This window comes from Saccharomycodes ludwigii, chromosome II, assembly GCF_020623625.1.
Source record: "Saccharomycodes ludwigii strain NBRC 1722 chromosome II, whole genome shotgun sequence".
Lineage (NCBI taxonomy): Eukaryota > Fungi > Ascomycota > Saccharomycetes > Saccharomycodales > Saccharomycodaceae > Saccharomycodes > Saccharomycodes ludwigii.
The window spans coordinates 1,898,340-1,921,219 of record NC_060201.1 but is presented as its reverse complement, the minus strand read 5'-3'; the positions used below and the strand labels follow the sequence as shown (position 1 = coordinate 1,921,219).

The 22,880-nt window shown below is 30.4% G+C and overlaps 13 protein-coding genes across 13 annotated transcripts; 6 read left to right on the top strand and 7 right to left on the bottom strand.

Annotated features, from left to right (window-relative positions):
• Positions 1-243: 243 nt before the first annotated feature.
• On the bottom strand, positions 244-3,126 carry SCDLUD_002059 (uncharacterized protein; the record flags this gene model as incomplete). The annotated part of the gene is made up of 1 exon (XM_046080775.1): positions 244-3,126. One exon carries the CDS (start codon positions 3,124-3,126, stop codon positions 244-246), a length of 2,883 nt encoding a protein of 960 aa, XP_045936170.1.
• Positions 3,127-4,335: 1,209 nt separating this feature from the next.
• Positions 4,336-4,803, bottom strand: UMP1 (Ump1p; the record flags this gene model as incomplete). Its single annotated transcript, XM_046080776.1, has 1 exon — positions 4,336-4,803. The coding sequence occupies one exon, from the start codon at positions 4,801-4,803 to the stop codon at positions 4,336-4,338; it is 468 nt and encodes a 155-aa protein (XP_045936169.1).
• A 559-nt stretch (positions 4,804-5,362) lies between these two features.
• Positions 5,363-6,445, top strand: SWD3 (Swd3p; the record flags this gene model as incomplete). The annotated part of the gene is made up of 1 exon (XM_046080777.1): positions 5,363-6,445. One exon carries the CDS (start codon positions 5,363-5,365, stop codon positions 6,443-6,445), a length of 1,083 nt encoding a protein of 360 aa, XP_045936168.1.
• A 512-nt stretch (positions 6,446-6,957) lies between these two features.
• MSD1 (aspartate--tRNA ligase MSD1) lies at positions 6,958-9,015 on the top strand (the record flags this gene model as incomplete). The annotated part of the gene is made up of 1 exon (XM_046080778.1): positions 6,958-9,015. One exon carries the CDS (start codon positions 6,958-6,960, stop codon positions 9,013-9,015), a length of 2,058 nt encoding a protein of 685 aa, XP_045936167.1.
• A 456-nt stretch (positions 9,016-9,471) lies between these two features.
• On the bottom strand, positions 9,472-10,686 carry SCDLUD_002055 (uncharacterized protein; the record flags this gene model as incomplete). The annotated part of the gene is made up of 1 exon (XM_046080779.1): positions 9,472-10,686. One exon carries the CDS (start codon positions 10,684-10,686, stop codon positions 9,472-9,474), a length of 1,215 nt encoding a protein of 404 aa, XP_045936166.1.
• Positions 10,687-12,029: 1,343 nt separating this feature from the next.
• On the top strand, positions 12,030-13,508 carry SCDLUD_002054 (uncharacterized protein; the record flags this gene model as incomplete). Its single annotated transcript, XM_046080780.1, has 1 exon — positions 12,030-13,508. The coding sequence occupies one exon, from the start codon at positions 12,030-12,032 to the stop codon at positions 13,506-13,508; it is 1,479 nt and encodes a 492-aa protein (XP_045936165.1).
• An 80-nt stretch (positions 13,509-13,588) lies between these two features.
• FMP30 (N-acetylphosphatidylethanolamine-hydrolyzing phospholipase D) lies at positions 13,589-14,854 on the bottom strand (the record flags this gene model as incomplete). Its single annotated transcript, XM_046080781.1, has 1 exon — positions 13,589-14,854. One exon carries the CDS (start codon positions 14,852-14,854, stop codon positions 13,589-13,591), a length of 1,266 nt encoding a protein of 421 aa, XP_045936164.1.
• Positions 14,855-15,348: 494 nt separating this feature from the next.
• Positions 15,349-16,815, top strand: ELP4 (Elongator subunit ELP4; the record flags this gene model as incomplete). Its single annotated transcript, XM_046080782.1, has 1 exon — positions 15,349-16,815. The coding sequence occupies one exon, from the start codon at positions 15,349-15,351 to the stop codon at positions 16,813-16,815; it is 1,467 nt and encodes a 488-aa protein (XP_045936163.1).
• Positions 16,816-17,354: 539 nt separating this feature from the next.
• ATG21 (Atg21p) lies at positions 17,355-18,677 on the top strand (the record flags this gene model as incomplete). Its single annotated transcript, XM_046080783.1, has 1 exon — positions 17,355-18,677. One exon carries the CDS (start codon positions 17,355-17,357, stop codon positions 18,675-18,677), a length of 1,323 nt encoding a protein of 440 aa, XP_045936162.1.
• A 214-nt stretch (positions 18,678-18,891) lies between these two features.
• INA17 (Ina17p) lies at positions 18,892-19,452 on the bottom strand (the record flags this gene model as incomplete). The annotated part of the gene is made up of 1 exon (XM_046080784.1): positions 18,892-19,452. The coding sequence occupies one exon, from the start codon at positions 19,450-19,452 to the stop codon at positions 18,892-18,894; it is 561 nt and encodes a 186-aa protein (XP_045936161.1).
• A 566-nt stretch (positions 19,453-20,018) lies between these two features.
• MGR2 (Mgr2p) lies at positions 20,019-20,360 on the bottom strand (the record flags this gene model as incomplete). Its single annotated transcript, XM_046080785.1, has 1 exon — positions 20,019-20,360. One exon carries the CDS (start codon positions 20,358-20,360, stop codon positions 20,019-20,021), a length of 342 nt encoding a protein of 113 aa, XP_045936160.1.
• Positions 20,361-20,872: 512 nt separating this feature from the next.
• MSY1 (tyrosine--tRNA ligase MSY1) lies at positions 20,873-22,261 on the top strand (the record flags this gene model as incomplete). The annotated part of the gene is made up of 1 exon (XM_046080786.1): positions 20,873-22,261. The coding sequence occupies one exon, from the start codon at positions 20,873-20,875 to the stop codon at positions 22,259-22,261; it is 1,389 nt and encodes a 462-aa protein (XP_045936159.1).
• A 226-nt stretch (positions 22,262-22,487) lies between these two features.
• On the bottom strand, positions 22,488-22,694 carry SCDLUD_002047 (uncharacterized protein; the record flags this gene model as incomplete). Its single annotated transcript, XM_046076943.1, has 1 exon — positions 22,488-22,694. The coding sequence occupies one exon, from the start codon at positions 22,692-22,694 to the stop codon at positions 22,488-22,490; it is 207 nt and encodes a 68-aa protein (XP_045936158.1).
• Positions 22,695-22,880: the final 186 nt, after the last annotated feature.

The following is a 22,880-nucleotide window of genomic DNA, read 5'->3' as shown; positions in this document are numbered from 1 at the left end:
TTATTACCTGGATTAAAAAGTTGCGATCCTCCCGTAAGATATAAATATACAGTAAAATTTATTCTATACTTTAATAATATACGTCCTCAAAAGATTAGAATCACGTAAATAATTTCAATATTATCATTCTAATATTATTAAAATATTATACAAACATATTTTTTATAAACACAAATTTACAAAAATAATCACTTATTGGGAGTTATTCCTTTTTTTTTTTTTTTTTTTTTTTTTTTGGTGCAATTAACGAGTGCCCTTTTTCTTTTTCTTACTAGAAACAACTTGAAAATCCCATTCTGTATCCTTACCAGCGTTAAATAATGACAAAGCTTCGGTCCAAGATAATGGGTCAGTTGTATTTTGTTCAACAAGTTTGCGTCTTTTTAAAAATTCAACAGAAAATCTACTACCGTTCATAACAGAACTATTGGAATTAATAGTATCGGTAATAATCTCTTTAGACTCATCGCCACTAGGTAAACTTAATAAAACTTCCAAAATATCATTAACCCTAACACCATCATTTAATTTTAATCGCGAATTACACCAACTTAAAAAATCATGACGTTGCGAGTTGCGTGCCGCTTCATTGCTATTAGTGCCGTTACCTGAGTAAGAAACTACAGATCCACCATTGGATAAAGAAGCACTAGGTGTATTATTCATACTACTGCTACGTAACTTATCAGGAGTAATAACGTTAGTGTGCTGTTTAAATATTTGTTGTTGGCTTTTAACTGGCGTAATTGTTTTTTTAGAGCTAACAGTGACCCAGGAAGAACCAGCACCATTCACAGCATTGTTAGCACTAGTAGTCTTGGTGAAAGAAGAAGAAGAAGAAGAAGAAGTAGAAGAAGCTAAAGGGGCGCTAGAATTTTTGGCAGCAGCAGCACGCGTAGCTTCCTCCCATAGTCTTTGTTGCTCCTTAATAAAATTTGAGTTTTGTAAGTCAAGTTTCATTTGCTCTTCGAAACTAACTATACCTTTCTTGGGTTCTTTTGGTTTTTGAAAGTCGGTGGACCCCCATCTAGCGATATTTGTAATATTACTTTTCTTTTTTATTTCTTCTTCCTTATTCATATTTAGAATGGTTTCCTTTAGTCTGCGAGTGTTTTCTTCCTTTAATTTCTTTTCTTTTTCCCGGAACATTTCACTCTCTCTCTTTTGGACATCTAAAAATGTTTCTTTTGGTGCTTGTTGTTTTTTTTGAAAAACTTTAGCCCATGGAGCCAGAGATGCGGGTTGTTCCTCAGTGTCTTCATCGAAATCTTCTGTTACTTCTACTTGATTTTCAGTATCAACATCGTCATTCTTATTTGACACCTTTGGTGATGGTGATTTTTCTTTAGACTTCTTTGTTTTCTTCTTTTTAGTTTTCTTTGTTTTCTTCTTCTTCTTCTTGTGATTATCGTCGTTATCTTCTTCAATAAATTTAGTTTCACCAATTTCAGCCACAATATCATCAATTGATTTTTCAAACAATTTTTGTTTACCAATCGAATTTTTATTGGTTTTGTTCTCATCCTTTTCGACTTCGTCCTCAGTTTTAGTAATAATTTTCAAATTAGCAGCCTCAACATTTACATTCTCATCTTTTATTTCGGCCATAGTATTGGTTGCCAAATTAACTCCCTCTTGTTGTTGCGTGATTTCATTTTCTGAATAAACTGAGTCCTGACTCTCTAATGCCTGGTCAGATTTAGGGTCCTCTTCATTTTTCTCAGTCTTTTCAATCAATACTTCTGGAGCAGGCCAGTCAATTAATTCTTCCTTGTATTTTCTTTGAATAGGATACAAAACACTGATTTCACGATAATAAGATCCATCTTTGGGGTCTTTCCAATTCAATAGTTCGGCATAGGTATAATCTCTACTTCCCACAATATCATCAGCAGTCTGATTTTCTTTGAATTGTGTAACAAACGCAGATATAATTAAATCAAAAGAACCAAATGGGTCTACAGAGTTATTAGTACAAACACACAAATGTCCTAATGGCATAAAGGCCTCATTAGTAATACCAAATGGCAAAAGTAAAAAAGGTGGATCATCCTTCGAAAAAACACGACAAATACGCAATGTACTATTAAAATAACCACACTGAAACCAACTACTCATATTGCTAGATGGAAACGGACCTTGCAAATCACCGTTAAAATCCAAATATTTCCACTGAGAAATAAGCTGAATTTGTTCAAGATGTTTCTTAAGTTGCAAGGGCTGTTGTGATATAGATGGAACTGTTTGTCCTTGCAGAAATGGTTGAGTAATCAACGTACTGTTGTTGTTGTTGTTGTTGTTGTTGTTGTTGTTGTTGAAGTTAGCAATCACTGGCGAATTTAAAATCGGATGTTGTTGATGAGGATTTTGAATGATTGGTGTGTGTGACCTAGATGGAAACAAGTTACTGCTACTATTGTCAATGTAATTATTAGATGCATTAATTTGATTTTTCCAGTTCAAATTAGATAAGGAAGACGGTGTATGAAGTGATTGAGAGTCCACTTGTTGAGGATAGGAAATTGAGTGTCCAAATTGGTTAAACGAAGCAACATTGTTATTCAACTTTGGGGTAGAAACGTTGGAACCCGGAGCTACAACAGTATTGTTAATTGAAGTAGTAACGGAAGTAAGCGGTCCATTAGTAATATTAGTATTGTTGTTGTTATTATTATTATCAGTAGTGGTGGCGGCGGTATTAGTAGTAGTATTCATATATGGAATGGTATTGGGCACTGAATTCAAATTACTCGGTAATGGAGTAGCGAGCATTGGTGATGCAACTTGATTATTGGAAATAGGAGCACAATTATTATTATTTTTGTTCAATTGGTCAATGAAAAAGGATGATCTTTGTAATAACATAGATTTATTCATCAAAGGACTAGAAGTACCACTGGCAGAACGCAAAAGGCTAAAATCAACGTTGCTGTTACTATGCGTATTATTAACTAGGTTAGTTGTTGGGAAAAAACTCGATTGTGAAGTACTATGGTTTGCGTAATTAGCACTTAACCCATCTGTATTACAAGTTTTCAAAGCGTTATTTTTATCGATATTTGCTGGAATATAATTAACATCTTGCTGCAATACAGATGAAGAATCAGGTGGGAAAAACGAACTCATTATTAGAAAATCAATCAGTTGTTATTGAAGTATTTCCTTTGAAAAAATATTTTCTGAAAAAAAAAAAAAAAATGAAAAAAAAAAAATGAAAAAAGAATAAATAAATAACAAAAATTACTTTTAAAGCGAAAAGTAACAAACTTAATTAGATAAAAATTATTGTAATTGACTTACTGCTAGTAATATTTTTATATTATCTGTTTGTTTGTTTATCTGGGGATATCAATTAATACTTTTAGAGTTCAAAACAGATGGCAAACTTTAGCCAACAGTAATTAGAATTGTACCGATAAATTATATTAGGCAAAAGAATATTGCAAAATAAGTAATACAAAAAATTAAAAAAAATTAAACCAATAAAATTAGTACTGGTAAAAATGGGATGAATATAAGGTTGTGTTGTCGGCAACTATTACTAGTTTATTTTTCTTCTTATAAAATGGCTATATTTATTAATAATTAGAGGTTTTTACAGAATATGTTCTCTTTCAATAACTAGCTCTAATGGTCAACACTATACCTTTTCAAATCTCCTTTTATTTTTATTTTTTTCTCTTTTTCCTCTAAAGATAATATTAAACTAAAAATAAAATGGGAAAAAAAAAGTGAGATTGGAAATAAGATCCAATCGAAAACAGGAAAGGAATGAAAAAGGGAGAAGAATTCTTTTTAGAGAAAAGTTAAATAAAAGAACAAAAATATGTAAAATTAGAAAAATGAAAATTTTTTTTTTCCTTTCAGTAAAAAAAAAAAAATTAATAGAAGAAAAAGAAAATAACAGCTAAAGGGCGAAAAGAACTTTTTTTAGCGCTTATATTTTTTTTTCTAACAATTTTTAGCCAAACAAATGCAGCAGCAAGTGCTATTCCAATTCAATTCAATTCAATTCAATTCAATTCAATGCAATTCAATTCAATTCAAAGCTGTTTGGATTATAACGCAGTTCACACCCCCCGGCTTAATCTCTGAGCATTTACAATCTACAGAAGGTTGTTTGTACCTAAAAGTGTTAATAATGGCTAAACTAAAAATAAAATTATCGTATTGTACGATATTTATTTATTTATTATTAATTTTTTTTTTTTTTTAGCTCATAAACAACAAGATTGCAATCCAATAGTAACTTGAAAAACATATATTTCTTTCAATATTATTCTAAAATTAAATAAAACTTACACAATTCATTGAACACATGTGGGAAAAGAAACTTTATAAACCAATATTCTTTTCAATTTTACTATGTATATCATTTCCAATTTCGTTGTTATACTCCAAATCATCCTTATAAACGTCCTCCCAATCAAAAGTGAATTCTTTGTTTAATAAGATATCTCTATGTGGTAAATTACCACTAATGTTACCATTGCTATTCACAGGAGCAAAATCAGTAGCATTGATAATATTTAAATCCATCATTCTCTTCATTGGTTCAGCTATACCAAATATTTGCCTATATTGTTGTAATTTTCTAGACTCTTGAGCTTTTTCGTAATTATTTAAATGATATTCCAGTGGGTGTTTATTTTTGTTGCTCAACTCGGTCATACTTAATGGTACTGCACCACCTTTTTGCTGTCTTAACCTATCTGGTAAACTTGGAACCGCATTAGAAGTGATCGTATTTGGTGAGGCGGTGCTTATAGTACTTTTATAATCAGTAACAGGTAAAACGTTCATTATTTGGTGTACAGTATGTATATTTACTTATTTCGTTGTGAATTATAACGAACCTTTCAATTTTTTTCTTGTAATAAAAAGTGGCATACTTGAGCTTTTACATTAATAAAAATTTATTGTATAAAGGGAAAATATTACACTCTATAAAAGGTGGAAACATTTGCCACTTAAAATTAAAAAAAATAAAAATTAGAAAAAAAAAAAAAAAAAAAAATAAATAAATAAATAAATAGAAAAATAAGGTAGAAAAGAACGATGTCCGAACAGAGATAGAAGAAAGTGATGCCCGATGCCCGTCCTTATCCATTAAACTTTTTTATAATACTATTTTGTACTATGAAAACAATTTTAGAAAATTTCTTAACTAACCAAAAAAAAAAAAAAAAAAAAACAAAAAACCGTTCCCATTATTGGAAGTGAAACATTTTCTAAGTAAAAAAGTTATTCGATATAGTCAATCTCCTAAATGTATAAGCCTATGATCCGATTTATAATTTTAAAATAGATATTGTGTGCAAACAACTCTTAGCACCATTTATCCATTAGATAGTTAAATAATATGGCTTTAAAGCAAATTCTAACTCTTCAATTATTACCAAAAAGCCATAGTTACACATCATTGTCAATTTCACCAAATGGTAAATATTTGGCACTTACAACGGCATTACAAAGTATAACTATATACAGAATATCAAATAACACCAATATTACGTCACTTATTCCTCACTCAAAACTATATACAGATCATTTGGAGGGAATAAACAAAATTATATGGTCACCAGACTCTCAATGCATTGCATCTGCCTCAGACGATTGTACCATTGAGATAACACATATTAAATACGGAAAATTACAAACCCTAATAGGTCACACTGCACCAGTAATCACTATAAAATATAGTTACAAAGGTAATTTATTATTTAGTGGGTCAATGGACGAAAGTATTAAAATATGGAATGTGAGTGCAAGTGGTATATACAGTGGAAGTACTTTCACCAATAGTTCCTCGTTGCTCACTGCACCTATGAAAACAATTAGCGCACATTCAGATCCTGTTGTTGTTTTGGATATGCCAAGCAAAGATTCCTCCATCTTAGCGTCTGGTTCATTTGATGGACTAATTCGTATATTTGATACTCAAACAGGAAATTGCTTAAAGACTTTAACCTATGATAAGGATTGGGCTAAAGAAGGTGGACTACCTATTATAAATTTACAATTTTCTTATAATGGTAAATATTTACTAGTAAAATCTATGGATGGTGTTTTAAAGCTTTGGGATTATGTTTCAGGCCAAGTGTTAAGAACTTTTACATGTACTGCAAGCCCTGATAGCAGTAACGATATAGATATGACTAAAAATGCCGCAAAAGTAGTTAGTAACGAATCTTCTTTGAACGGAAAACATTGCACTGGTATATCCTTTTTATATGAAACCAACAATAACAATAAAGTGATTATTATAGATGGTGATGATTTTGGTGATCTAAAGTCCTGGGACGTTCAAACGCAAACTTTATTGGATAACATCAAGTCTGCCAATCGTAGTTATGACAATTGCATTATTGATTTAGCGTGCCATAAAAATATGGTTTTTTCATTAAGTTTAAATGGTTTATTAAGTGTATGGAAATGGTTATAGAATTGGTACATATTGAGTTTATTTTATTATTTAGATAATTAGCTGTAAATAGCAGTTAGAAATGCTATACATACATACCTATATATATATATATATATATATATATATATATACATTGTTTTTTTTCCCCAATCATATTATGCATTTGTTTAATTAATTTAATAATATATCAGTATTAAAATATTTTATTCGGATAGCCGACTTTTTCCGGATAAATAAATAACAGCAATAAAAAAAAATCGCAAAAAAAAAAATCGCAAAAAAAAAAAAAAATTACAGAGATTGAGAAATATATTTATGATATTTGGTGATTGTTCATAATCCAGAATATTATTTATTAATTTAATCGACAATAAACTCTCAGACATTTAGAAAAAAAAAAAACAGAAAAAAAAAAAACAGAAAAAAAAAAAAAAAAAAAAGGAAAATATTATCCAAATTGGATTCAATTGTAACACTAAATTATTTGTCAATAGGTATTACCGTAAAAGTTCTCAATCAAATAACACAAAATGTTGAGGTCATCAATAAGTTTGACTACAAAAAGATGTATTAGCGTAGCCACTAATAATGATTTGACACCACCGTCTTTACAATCCATTAAGAATAAGTTTCATTTTTTTAAGACAATGCAATCCGTCAACGACTTGAAATTGAATGATTCTACTGTTACTTTAAATGGTTGGATTGATTCTAAACCGAAAAAAATTGGCAAAAATTTAATATTTGGTACTTTTCGTGATATTAATGGATCTAAAATACAATTGGTTGATTCACAGAATTTATTAAAGAATTTAAATGTTGAAGACTGTATCCAACTTCAAGGTAAAGTCAAATTGAAAAAAGTTAAAAAAAACACAGGGTTATTCGATCATAATGATCTTAATAATACTGAGAAGTATGAAATATCTGTTTCTTCATTGAATATTCTAAATTCTGCCAACAAAAAACCTTCTCAATTATATGACTTATTAACTACAGAAAATGAAGCTAATAACAACAACTTTCCCGCTGAATATAGATATTTACAATTGAGACAGCCTAAATATCAAAGCATATTGAAAAAAAGATATGAAGCTAATAAATGTATTAGAAACGTGTTAGATTCGTATGGTTTCATAGAAGTGGAAACACCTTTATTATTTAAATCTACACCAGAGGGTGCCAGGGAATTCATTGTACCAACAAGAAACACCAGCAAATTTGACAATTCTCCGTTATTTTATGCATTGCCACAGTCACCTCAACAATACAAACAGTTATTGATGGCCAGTGGGGTTCATAGATATTTCCAAGTAGCCAAATGTTTTAGAGATGAAGATTTAAGAGCTGATAGACAACCAGAATTTACTCAAATTGATATGGAATTGTCATTTGCTAACAGTGAAGATGTGATGGAAGTAGTTAGTGATGTTGTCTGTCAAACTTGGTCTAAAATAGCACAAACTTCTTTACAGACTGTTGATTCTAATAATCACTCAATTGTTTTGGATATACCCGTCAACACTAACAAGATCAACACAATCACCTACGAACAGGCCATGACTAAATATGGTATTGATAAGCCAGATTTACGTTTTCCTCAATTGCAAATAATAAATATGAGTGAATTAGGATGCCGCGCCTATGAAAATGAAGATTACCCAATCTTTGAGATTTTAATTATGAGAAAGGCGTTTACTGACCTAACGGAATACAGTCAGAACTGGGAAAGCTTGTTAGTCAATGAGGATAACTATAACTACAGAGTACCAACTGTGGTACCAATTACTACAAAGAATAATGAGATATGGTTTGAAAATTTTACTTCATTTGCCACGTTTGAAAATCCAAAATTAATGAATAAAATCTTGAATTTGGAACCAGGCGATATTGTCCTAGGCTCTACTAGAGAGCCTAATCAATTAATTTTTGAAAATCCGACGCCATTGGGAAGAGCACGCCAATTAATTATTAAAAATGAATTAGGTAAAAAATTATATCAGGTGAAAAATAATAATGCTCCAGTGGCTTCTTGGGTTGTAGATTTCCCATTATTTTCGCCAGTAGAAGAGAAACCGCAGTCTCCATTAATCAATACAAGACAGCAATACCCTAAATACAAAAAAAATGAGTATACAGCAACACATCACCCATTTACTATGCTAAATATAAAGGACTACGATAAATTTCAGAATGTGAATAAAGATGAAAACATGTTTTTACAAACTAAAGGATTACATTACGACTTAGTAATCAACGGTGTTGAGTTAGGTGGAGGTTCAAGGAGAATCCATGATCCAGTTTTGCAAAAATTCATATTTGATAATATTTTGAAGGTAAAGAATGATGATATTTTTAAGCATTTATTAAATGCCTTTGAAATGGGATGTCCCCCACATGCTGGCTTTGCTATCGGATTTGATAGAATGTGTGCTATGATGTGTAATTTAGAAAGTATTAGAGATGTAATTGCATTTCCTAAGAGTGTTACTGGCTCCGATTTAGTTGTTGGAAGCCCAAGCTTTGTTGACGACAGAACTTTGAAAGAATATAACATTGAAACCTTATCAACACTAAAGGATAAATAAATAAAAAAAAAAAAAAAAATAAAAGTCGTACAAGGTTAGCCTATACCCGTATGTAAATTAATTTTATACTCCTGTAAATAACATTCCCACCCATAAACAATAAGAATTCCAAGTGTTACTTTTAAAAAAGGAAAAAAAAAAAAATATAAAACTACGCAAAGATAGTAAATGGGGTTTTTATATGCATATATAGACTTATAACTTGAAAATAAAATTTCGAATGTATTCTGTAATAAAAAAAAAAAAAAAAACCTAAAATAAAGAAATAATTCTTTGAATTATAGAACTCCGAAGTTTACCTCGGTTACAATTTATTGTCTCTGTTGAAGTCACTTTATTTTCATCATTTATAATATCGATGTGTGGGATATTGATTACCGTTGCTGATAATTTACTAGAACTAATACCCGTATCAGCACCATAATTAGCGTCAGGTTTATTACCCATAACATCTAGTTATAATTCTTTCTTATCTCCCTCCAATTGCTGTTCTCCTTCTGAAACGATATCGATGGAAACGGTGCCCTTCTTACTATCAGCCAAAATTTTATTTTCCAAAGCACTTCTGGAAGATTTGAAGAAATCCACAATACTTCTAACGTATTCGTTTGGCCTCTCGTTCAACATGAAATGGGTAGTATTTAAGCCAATAATCTCGTTATATGGGAAATATTTATTAATAGCTTTAATACCATTTTCGAGAATAAAATCAGATTTTAGACCTCTTAAAAAGCAGACAGGGCCTAAATATTGCTTACCCTCAACTAATTTAGTTGGCCAATCAGCAACATTACCAACAGCGATTTCGCTCATATGTTTAACTGGGTTCCTGAAATGAATATAACCGTCATTATAATTAATAACGGGTGATTTATACTCCTTTGTCTTTGGGGGCTTGTTAATGACATTATTCAATAAATAGCCCCTAATACCGGGAGATGGGATCAATTTTCTCATAGCTTGACTGGCTTTATGTCTCCACAATTTATCATTGGCTTTAATTTGACCATTTTGGAGAGTGCTTACACAGGCCTTAACAAAAATCTTCAAAAAAGGAGTAATTTCTGGTTGAACAACCGGTGAATTATCAATAATCACAGCAGATCTGAATGTTTCTGGTTTTTTCAATAACGACATCATAGCAACTTTAGCACCCAAAGAATAGCCAATAATACTGACTTTTTTATTCTTACTGGCACCAGTTAGTTGGTGTTTCTCAATAAAGTGCAAAACATCATTGGTAATAGTTTCATAATCAAAAGGCAATGCATGTTCACTTAGCCCATGATTTCTGACGTCGACTGTATAGACTGGTGTTTGTAACGCATTAGCGATCTTCTTACAATCAGCAAAATAATTTCTTTTTGAACCAAATAATCCATGCACAAAAACAATTGGTTCTTCACAATGATATGGTAACTTCCCTAATACAGATCTCTCGGGTAAATGTAAATCATAAGCCATATCAATAATTGGCTTATTAGGCAAAGGCTCCAATGGTGTGATTGAGTCGGTAGCAGCAAACTGGCTTTGGGTCTTATGATGCTTATACCTTTTAGTAATGCCAGATGTGGAAGATAGCAATGCATAGTTGGCAACGGCTGGCAATAAAGATGAAGCAGTAGTGTTTCTAATGGCACTAGATAGTAGGATATTCTTAGTTGATAGCATTTTTTTTTTCTTTTTCGTTTTATGGATAGTTATATATGTGAGATAATTGTATTATATTTGCTGATTTACTAAATGCTTTCTATTCACTTTTCCCTCTTTTTTTGTTTTTTTTTTTTTTCTAGGTCTTGTTCCTCTTTCTTCTTTTTTGTTTGTCAGAGGATTTTTAAATCTAAATAATAATAAGGACAAGGAGACAGAAGAGAAAAATGAAAACTACTTTAAGGAAACATTATTGAACTTGTGAAGAGCTATGTCTTATTTATATGCCAAGTTTTTTAATTTTTTTTTTTATTTTTGCTTTTTGCTTTTTGCTTTTTTTAATGGTAATCCTAGTACCTAGTATATTCAAAGAGGCATTATTTTATAAAATATAGTAGTTTTTAGTGCTTAATTTAAACAAATGTCTTATGTTTATGCTATTTATTTAACCTCGAATATATATATATTTTTTTCCCTTTTTTTTGGATAACAAAATAAAATCCCTCAGTCAAGCGGGCGTTTTCATTCATTTGAGATATTTCCTGATATTATTGTTTTTTTTTTTTTTTTTTTTGAATTATTAAACATGGCAAAAAAAGGAAAGAAAATGGACATCTCTTTATACTTCCGGATCTCGGATAGACAAACCTTTTTAGTACCGGCAGAGCGTTTGTTTATTCTCGCATTTGTATATTATCTATTAATAATAGTTAAGTACATAAACAAGAAGAAAAAACATAAAATACAAACAAAAACAAGTTAAAGCCACATACTATTCGTATTTCCTGCATTTAATACTATTTATAATCTCAAACAAATCCAACATCTTCATATTGCCAACAAATTAAAACTAAACCAAGTAAATGATAGTCCTATTGATTATCGGTAAAAACTGTCGGTTGTATTATCTGCAATAGTTGATACGCTCATTATTACAAAACCATTTATCCCGTTTTCGACCTAGAAAAAAAGAAAAAAGAAAAAAGAAAAAAGAAAAAAGATAAAAAATCATTTCCAATTTTTTTTCTTTTTTCTTTTTTTCTTTCTTTTCCTTATCTTCATCGGGCCTTGAATTCCGCTTTACAGCACAAACAACAGTAATGGGAATTAAAATATTAACAATGCCAATATGCATGTTAAAGAGGGTGTTTTATATCCATTTTTTTTTTTTTTTTTTTTTTTTTTTAAATAACTAAACTACTTGTGTAATAAAGTCATATAGTAACAAGAATTTCTTAAAAAGGGTTGTATATTTCGCTTGTTTAATACATCCTGGTTTTGTTACGTAACTAAATAAATAAGAAGTAAGTAAATGAATCCCTCTTTCTCTATATATATACATGTATCTGATTAACAGTAACAAAATGAACACGAGTACAACTACAGCGACATCTCCTAAGTTACCTAAAGAAACCCTCCAAGAAACGAAGATTACATTAGGAACAACAAGGGTAAGATGCAGTGAATCATCCATAACTACGGAAGCAATAGCAAATATAGAAGATGACAAACAGAATAAACAAAAGGAAAATACATATGAATGGGATGATGAAGATAAATTACTCAAATTCCCAGATGGTGGACCAAGGGCATATCTATCACTTTTCGGTTCAATGTGTGGATTAATAACAGTATTTGGTGTTTTAAATAGTGTTGGTGCAATACAAGCTTATTTGCAAGAAAATCAATTGAAAAATGAAAAAAATTCAACAATATCTTGGATATTTGCTATTTACACTTTTACCTTATTTTTTAGCTGCATTTTTTGTGGATGTTACTTTGATAGGAATGGTTGTTCCAAGATAAATTATTTAGCTTCAATATGCTGTATTGTTGGAATTTTTTGTATGGCTGAGTGCACCAAGGTCTACCAATTTATACTAAGTTTTAGTATATTGTTTGGATTTGGTAGCGGCATTTTAATGACTAGTTTAATTAGTTGTGTCGCAACATTTTTTAAAAAAAAAAGAGGAATTGCTAATAGTATCGCTTCATTAGGTGGATCAATTGGTGGCATTGTATTTCCAATTATGTTACGTAAATTATATTCTTTGATTGGATTTGCCAACGCAATTAGAGTGTTGGGAGGTATAGTTACGTTCACCTTAATTATATCACTCTTCTTAACAAGCGAAAATCCATTAGTTATGAATTATGTACAATCTGATAATCATACCAAAGGTTACGTGGGTTGGATGAAAAAGCTAAAAATTTATTTGAAAAATTCAATTGACGTAAAGTCTATTTTTAACTATAGAAATCCCAAATTTTTATTCTGTTATTTAGGTTGTGCATTTGCTGAAAATGGATTAACGGTGTCAGCAACTTATTTTGCATCTTATTGTATCACGAGGGGCGTTTCTCAATCCAAAGCTTACTCATTAGTGACTGTCATTAATGCCTTTGGTGTCTTGGGAAGAATCTCCGGCTACATTGCGGACAAATATACGGGTAAATTTCAAATGCTAGTCATATCTTTACTATTAATCACTATTTTAAATTTTGTAATGTGGCTACCATTTGGATACGATCTAAAGGTATTGTATGCTTATTCTGCTTTATATGGATTTGTATGTTCCTCAATATTGTCATTAACTCCTGTAGCTATAGGTCAGATTTGTAAAATTGAAGAGTTTGGCGTAAAATATGGTACCATGTATTTTATTACTGCTCTGCTAAGTTTACCTATTATTGAGATTGGTGGGGTTATTATTGGGAATGGTCAATCCATTGCTAGCTACAATAAATTTATAATTTATTGCACAATACTAAATCTTAGTAGTGGTATATGTTATGCAATTAGTAGGATACAAACTATTGGATTTAAAAAGGGTAAATTTTAAACACATATTTATATATGTTTATATATGTTTATTCAATAGTTTCAATAATAGAACCTACATAGATTTTTAAAGATATCCAGTTAAAACTGTTGGGTATTGCCTAATTCTGGACAATAACAATTCTGCGAAACACCCTCCCATTCCGCTAAAAATTCTAATTTTTCTTTAGGCTCTCGAAAGTATTCACCACTTAATACAAACGTACCCCAATGCACTCCTAGAACGTTTTGGGCATGGAGGTCTTTCATAATATTTAAGACCTCGGTTGGATTAATATGCCTTGGTTTTTGGTGCCACTGGGGACAATATTGTCCACAGGGCAATATAGCTAGCTTCACATCACCATATCTAGCCCTAATCATTTTAAATAGATCTTTAACATACCCTGTATCACCACCATGAAATAAAAAATTCTGTGAGCATCCCTGCTCTTTAACCAAAAAAGTACACCATAAAGATTCATTTGAATCCAACAAAGATCTACCAGACCAATGCATTGCTGGTGTACAATGTACAAAATATGTTTTATGCAAATTTTTGGTGGTGATCTTAGCAGATTGCCACCAACTTAGTTCAATGTAATTTTTGATGTCGTAATTTTTTTTCAAGAACGTTCCCAAACCTTTAGGTACAATCCAGGTGACATTCTCCTTATTTGCCCACGTTTTTAAACTTAACTCATCTAAATGATCTGGGTGATTATGTGAAACCAAGATTATGTCCGGTTGTGGTACATCTTCTATACTACATGGTAGTTTGGTAATTCTTTTCGGTCCAAACTTTGGACTAATTAAAAAATTGGTAAATAATGGATCAGTCAAAATTTTCAAAGAATTATTATACAATATAAATGAACATGATTGTCCTAACCAAGTGACATCAAGATTTGCAGTTGATCTCGTAGAATCTTTGTTCTTGGATAAAGCAAAGGTATCCATCAATGTGATTGAATCAATTGGATCAGATAAAATTTCTTTTGAGGTATTAACACCGTTAACACTAGTAGTTGTTGTCCAAGTGGGTTTGTGTATTGGCATTAATGTGTTCATTCTAGCTTGATCAATTGGAATTCCACCTCTATTAGTTTCAAATAATTCAATTATACGATTTATGAAAAATTCATAAACGGTTTGTATTCTATATTCTTCGAATGGATTTTCATATCTTCCACAAATTTTTAATGGTGTGTATTTTAATATAGTATGATCATCCTTCCTTTTGGTTATTTCCCAGTTGGTTTTCAGACTGACATAAAATGCGTAAGATGTATACGGAAATATGATACCATATAAGCTAATATGGCGCAATATTTTCAGGCTCTTCCTAAAAACGGTGGTTCGTGGCATTGAACAATTGTTTCGTATACAGATACAAGGATTGTAGGATCAACTGCAAACATTTATAAAAACGGAATGGAATTGCAAAGATTACACTTTTGTTATTAAAGGTTGGAGATTATAGAGTGTAGGAAAATACTTTTCTGTTCTAAAAATTCAATCTTCATTATTTTTATTAGATCTAAAAAAATAAAAAAAAAAAAAAAAATTTTTTCAAATTTCGTATATATCTTCTGATGTTCGGACTATACCAATTTAGGATAAAGTTTTTTTTTTTTTTTTTCTTTTTTTTTTTTTTTTTTTTTTTTTTTTTTTTTAATTATTTCGACAACCAATTAATCTCTGTTGGCCTCATTCACATCTCGTATGAGTTTAAGGTGATGTGCAAAAGATAAGTTTTATACTCTTTCAAGCACTTGGATTTTTAAAACATTTTCCTTTTTCAAAAGTTCAGGTCAAAGACAACTAATTAAACCCTCCTCCCAGTATATTTAATAGTATATATGTCTTTTAGAAAAAGAAACGATGTGTTGAGCGCTACTGGTAATACACCATCAGATGCCAGGCAGAGAGAACGAGTAAGGATGCCTAATGCAACTCCACTTTATGGTCGTGGTAGCACAACATCCTCTCGTATTCCTCAAAACACAACCAGCTTGCCAAAAATAATCCCAAATAAAAGCAATGCTACCGCTTCGCAATCAATTACGAGAGGTATGGGTGATTTGAGCCTAAATAATCCCTCAAAACAGTTAAGGCACCCTGGTGTTAAGCCATCTACCGTGATAACTTCTCAACAAATTACTTCAACGGGCTGTCTCAGTCTAGATAAATATTTACTACATGGCGGTATTCCCCTTGGCCATTCTTTATTAATCGAAGAGGGTGCTGTTGATAGTACTGACTTTAATAGTGTTTTGACCAGATTATTTTCCAGTCAAAGTATTCAGTATAATAAGATTCAACCCAAATCTACACATTTGATTGTTATTACCCCAAATTTGCATTATTCTGCTGATTTGCCTGGGCTTTACAAAAGTAGCAGTAAAAGGGAAATCAAAAAAACCAAAGTTGTCGAAAATGAGTCAAAACTAACAGTTCAAAATTTGTTGGATCAAAAAATTAGCAGGCAGCAAAAAGAACAGGTCAAAATACCAGCAATACAAGAGAAGCAGGAAAATCAAAGAAATTTAAAAATTGCTTGGAGGTATGGTTTGACATCGGATAGTAATAATAGGACTAATACTCAACATTCAAGCGATAATGGGCAGCAAAGCACATTCAAGGATCCAACGGCTTATTGCCAATTATTCGATATCACTTCTAGAATGGTTCCTCCGCCCACCAGAGAAGATATCACTGTTATATCACCTATAGAAAAAGATGCTGACACATGTGTACAAAAAGTCCGGGACGCTATAAGTAGGCATAAAGGTAACTTAATTAGAATTGTATTACCATCATTTTTGAACCCAGTTGTATATCCACCACATTTTTACTCCTTACCTAATATAACTAAATTGTTATATGGTTTACATATGATCTTAAAGGAACATTCATCTAATGCAGTATTGCTTGCTAGCCTTTCGACCATTCTCTTCAATGAAAATTCATTGGTTATGAATTTGTCTCGCCAAATTTTTAGTTCAGTTGTAATATTGGAACCTTTTCCTCAACAAATGTTGGATTATTTGGAAAAATGTTACAAGGCACAAGGGCAACCGAACAAAGTTCAACATGGGTTATTCCATGTTTTAAAATTACCTATATTTAGTGATGAAAGAAGTGAAATGCTTATTAGAACAGCAGAATTGTGCTTTAGAAATAATAAAAAAGGATTAGACATTGAAGAATGGAGTATACCTATTGATGAAGGTGAAACTGAACAAAAAATAAGTAAGCCTGTTGACATTAGTGATGTTGATGGTAGCACACATCAACATAAAATTAAACAAACACTGGAGTTTTAATTATATGAGGGATTGCCGGAAAAGCATAAATATATATATATATATATATATATATTTATTTATCTATATGTACATGTTATATTATTTATCATTTATTAATTTACTGGGCCATATTCCCAATTTGTTTAACTTTAATATCTGGTTTAGCCACAGAATTTTTTACAATGATAATAATCAAAATTTTTCTTTTTCCAGTTTTTCTTTTCTTTTTTCTTTTTTTTTCTTTTTTTTTTTTTTTTTTTCAAAAATACTTTTGAATTGTACCGGTTTTTTTTTCTTTTATTTTTTTTTCTTCTTTTTCTTCCTTTTTTTTTTTTTTTTTTTTTTTTTTTTTTTTTTTAAGGAGAAATATTCTTTGTATTTAGATCACTTTTGAAAAGTTTAGAAATCACGCTATTAATAGATAACCTTTAGTCGGTTAATCTGAACCTTTATATTGTGTAATATCTGCCACTCTAGTGAGAGTCTTTTCTTTTTTGAGTAGTTGTTATTCTTATTCTTACAAGTTATTTCTCAGCAACAACCACGAAAGAAAAACAATGCATATTATTCCCTTATCTTTTAATCAAAATGTATCAAATGTCGCTGTAACCATAGACAACAAGCTAACCATTTATAATATAAATCCATTTGGGAAGATATTTGAATTACAAGGACAACAGCTTACAAATGGTTTAAGCAAGCAAGATGGCATTTTGCCGCTAAATTTTCCGAATGTTAACAGTGGCAGTATTTTGAGTAATTCTGCTTCGCTGTACAATGATCCACGATACTTAATCGAGATGTTATTTGCCACAAGTCTAATAGCTGTTGTTGATAAAGTAACACAGCCGAAAAAACTTAAAATAATAAATACCAGGAGGAAAACTACTATTTGTGAATTGAAATTTGAACATAACGTACAACAAGTATGTTTAAATAGAAAAAGGTTAGTTGTTCTACTAGATAGCAAACAAATTTTTGTGTATGATATATCCTGTATGCAATTATTGCATACAATAGACGTTATGGAAAATAAAGTTATCAAAGAATTAGTAAATAAGAAGCAGAAAAAGTGGTTAAATAGGCATATTAATTCGAAAAACTCGGCTATTTCCTCAGAAATCGAAGAAGATGGTCCTTCTTACGAAATTAAAATGAAGTTGTCACACGATGATGTGAGCACTTTAGTTTATACTAGTTATTCCCTAAATAAAATCAACCGGCATCATCAGGATACTATAAATACTAATGGTGATGATGATAATAAATTAAAAGATTTAGTAATTTTGAATAACATTGTGGTTTTTGATGCATTGAATATTAAACAAATTAATTTTATTCCCAATGTTCATAGTAGGAATGTTCGTTGTTTGGCTCTAAGTCACGATGGCAATGTTTTGTCCACTGCTTCTACTAGGGGTACAATTATAAGATGTTTTAGAACTTCCTCAGGGTTACATTCTTTTAGGGAGTTTAGAAGAGGATCCACCTCATGTAAAATTACGCAATTAGAATTTGATTATAATATAGATTACCTAGCATGTGTCGGAAGTACAGATACCATACATATATTTCAGATGAGAGAAGATAACTCACAACACTTATTAGCAGAAGAGCGGTTGAATTTACAAAGAACTAAGTACCAACGAGTTAGCAAATACATTTCTTCTAAAATTGCTAGTCATATCACACAACAATCGATTCCTAGAAATTATGCATATATAGAAAAATCCAGTGACACTGCTTTTACTATTATTGGTTTCCCTGAGGATGTTTTGGGACAAATATACGTTTGCTTTGGTGACAAAATAGAAATATATGATTTACCCGAATTACAGGGCGCATGCACTTTATCGCAGTGCCATAGTCTCGTTGAATAAACAGTGAAATAATAAGTTATGTGTATGGGAATATTACTCTTTTTTTTTTTCATGTCGTTGTTGAAGCCTATTTACACATAAATTTATATATTTGTTTTAACATTAAAGGAAATCTGTTAACTTTGTTACATACAATATATTAGCCTTTTTTAGAGTTTACTCTTACTCCTTTTTTATTTTTTTCATTTTTTCCACTCTTTCTGGATAATTACTTTTAAAAAAGCCAAAATCTTTTGGATTTCTTTTTAGAATCGTTAGCGCCGTCATTAGAAACATCTGCATTTTTATCAATATCTTCGATCAACTGTGCTAATTGATTCTCAATGTTTGTTGCCTCTAAATGTAATTCTTTCTCTCTTTCTTCGTATTCTAATTTTAGCCATAAATAATGATAGAATAAATAAACAAAACTGCTGAGCAATAGGAAATTCCAAAATGGTCTAGCATATTTTGCCTTTATTGTAGAAAAATTTGAATTTCGAGAAAATTCTTCTTGTTTAGTTAATTCCTTCAACATTTTAACTTCATTTTGTAAGTTCAATTGTTCAGTTTTCTCTATTAACAGTTTACGTATTACTTCTGGTGGAATATTGTCAATATTATCCATTTTAGCCAATTCTTCTAAATTCTGAGGATAAGGCTGCGAAGAGGACGACTTATATCTAATAGTTTTAATTAATAGTTTGTTAACATATTTTCCAAAGTACAACGAAGAAGAGTTTATTCGTTTGGCAATTGGGAATCTCACACTGTTAGTTCTAAAAATAAAAACCATTATGTTAGATGTCTTTACTTTGGTTAGTATTATTGATTTTTGCCATATTAAAAGTGTTTGTTTAAAGATTGAAAGAATGCCAGACGTTAAATGTGAAAAGTGAACTTCGTTGCTTAAATTTTTTTTTTTTTTTTTTTTTTTTTCTCCTTGTCCGAACTTTCTTCGCATTTAACGCATAGTAAAAAAAAAAAAAAAAAAAAATTTAAGCAACAAAACTGCTAGTATAAAACACTAAATAATCAGTAACATTTCCAATGATTCACACATACATTTCTTAAGGTCAAAAGTAACCTATAGGCAAAGCAATCTTGGATGAGTGTCGTAAGTTTCAAAAAAGATTTTAAAGAGTTACAGGTAAAGTAAATGGTACTAATTCTTAAATATATTTACATGTTCATCATATACATGATACTAACAATAAAGAACAGCATTAGCAATAGTTATCCATATATTATGCGTCTTTCATTCAGGTAATTAAACCCAAAAAAAAAAAAAAAAAAAAGGAAAAAAAGGAAAAAAAGATTAACCTTAAGAACCTAAGCATATATATATATATATATATTCCTCTAATCTCTTTCTTTTTTATATAATCCATATTTGGCTCTTAGTTTCCAAGCTTCATGTTGTAAATTAGTTTGATGGGTATATCTGGGTGACGATAATGTTGTATCGCTTCTAATAACACTACCTACACTCATAAATAGACCAAAAGTAGCAGCACTACCTAAAATGTATTTACCTAAAGTTCTAACGAACCCATTTGGTCCTGGACCCTGTGTTAAAATAGCAAACCCACCAAAAAATATACCAGTAACAACACCAACCGTAGTACCCATCATTAAACCCATTTTGAATTTTTCCAAATTGGATGGTTGTTGAACATACATATTTTGGCTAATTGGAGGCATATTTAGATTTTATGATTTCTCTAAGATTGTAATATATGAATAAAGACCTTTGAACTGGTTATATTTGCTGCTTAGTATGATTTTAAGTTATAGAGTAAATTATAGTAATTGAATACATTTTATCGCCGCTGAAATTTAAAAAAAAAAAAAAAAAAAAAAAAAAAAATTGAAAATAAAAAAAGCTAATTCTGAAGAACACTTTTTTTTTTTTTTTTCAATTTAATTCGCCCAATAAGCACACACACACACACACATGCATATATCCCGCTTTCAAAAATATTAATTTAAAGAAGGAAAAAAAAAAAAAAAAAAGTTTACAATTATCATTTTTTTTGGAAAATTATTCTGAATTTAAATCGTCTTAAAGTTTAAACTTCAAATAATAACAGCTTTTATTATATCATGTATATACAATTATATTATTCCTGTGTTCTGTTATAAAAAAGCAAACACCCCATCTTCTCCATCACTCCCTTCTTTTTGTCCTTCTTTTCAATTATCAAACCTCTAAGATGTTGTTAAAAAAATTAACCTTGATTCAAATACCATTTTTTCGTAGACAATTTTCTTCAAATCTATTAACCACGCTAAAAGAAAGAGGTTTAATATCACAAGTGTCACAACCAGAGGATGAATTATTAAAAACCTTAAAAGAAGCACCACAGACTTTGAAATTGTATAGCGGCGCTGACCCAACAGCCAAATCGTTACATTTAGGTAATTTGGTTCCGCTAATGGTTATGTTGCATTTTTATTTAAATGGACATGATGTGGTTGCTCTAATTGGTGGTGCTACAGGGAAGGTAGGTGACCCCAGTGGTAGAAAGACTGAACGACAACAAATGCTAGAAAATATACGCAATGATAATGTTACAAAAATTCAAAGACAACAAATCAAATTTTTCGAAAATGGACTAAAATATTACCGAAATTTACAAAAAGGTGGGGTAATAGTATCTAACAAACAAGAGGAACAACAACCAGGGAAAATTATTTCAGAAAACAATTATAACTGGTGGAAAGATATTAAACTATTAGATTTTTTAAGTACCTATGGTCGTTTTATTAAAGTTCAGTCCATGCTAAGTAGAGAATCGGTCACTTCCAGATTAGAAAATAATAAAGATGGACTAGGGTTTAATGAATTTGCATATCAAATTTTACAAGCTTTTGATTTTTATCATTTGAATAAAACTTACGGAGTCAATATCCAGTTAGGTGGCAATGACCAATGGGGGAATATTATTGCCGGGATTGATTTTATTGGAAGAACCAGTAAAGCACAAGTATATGGTTTAACTGTTCCCTTGCTGACAACTGCCACTGGTGAAAAATTTGGAAAAAGTAGCGGAAATGCTATCTTTATTTCATCCAAAATTAATACACCATACGATATGTATCAGTATTTTTATAATGTAGCTGATGCAGATGTTTCAAGATTTTTGAAGATTTTCACCTTATTACCAATCTCAGAAATTGAAAGAATTAATGATGCTCACTACAAAAATCCAACCGAAAGATTAGGACAACGTGTCCTGGCTAAACATGTTGTTGACCTGATTCATGGATGTGGTGACAACGCTGAAAAAATTTCATTGATTTTATTTAATGATAACGAACTAGGTAAATTGTCCGGCAAACATTTTATAGAATTATTTGGTTCGTGCGGAGTTTTATCTAAAGTCTCAAAAGAAAAATGTTTGCTTAGTGTTATCATGGAATTATCCAATTGTTCTAAAAGTGAAGCTCGTCGTAAATTAAAGCAAGGTTCTGTTTATTTGGGTTTAGAGAGGGCCAAGATCACTAATGAAACGGAAGAATTAACTAAATTTTTAATTGATGATAGAGTATTGATTTTGAGATTGGGAAAACAAAAGTGTCATATTGTTGAAATGGTGTAGATGTTAAAAAAAAAAAATAAAAGGAAAGATATGTTAAAAGATGTTAATCGTGTAAATAGATTTATATATAAAGATATATATAATAAAACTTCATTACAAATATATTAATTATCTGGTCTCCTATATTATCCATGTGCATATTATTTTATCATTAGTATATAAAGGAAAACATTGAATTCAAAAGTAGAAAAATCTAATACACAATGGAAACATTTGTATTAAGATTTTAGCGATGGTAAATAAATAATTGGAAACCTATCCACGCTATTATCTTCCATATCCAAATTAAACAAGGTAAGCCCAATACCAGATAACAAATTGATTCAATTGTATGAATATTATGTACTGAAAATAATGCATAGAAAATGCCTCCTACAGTTATATATGTTATTAAAATGAGCGACCAACCGATATAACTTTGCTTTAAAAACATATAAGTTATAAGATGGGAATGTTTGTGTTTCTATGTCCATATAAGATAGATAACGTTAGAATCAACGGGGAAAAAAAAAAAGTTTTTAAACTATTTAAAAAGTAAGTCACTTATTTGGACAAGTACGGATAAGTAACACCTATTTGTACCGATTGTCTAAAATTATTTCTCCGATGTGTGTATGTA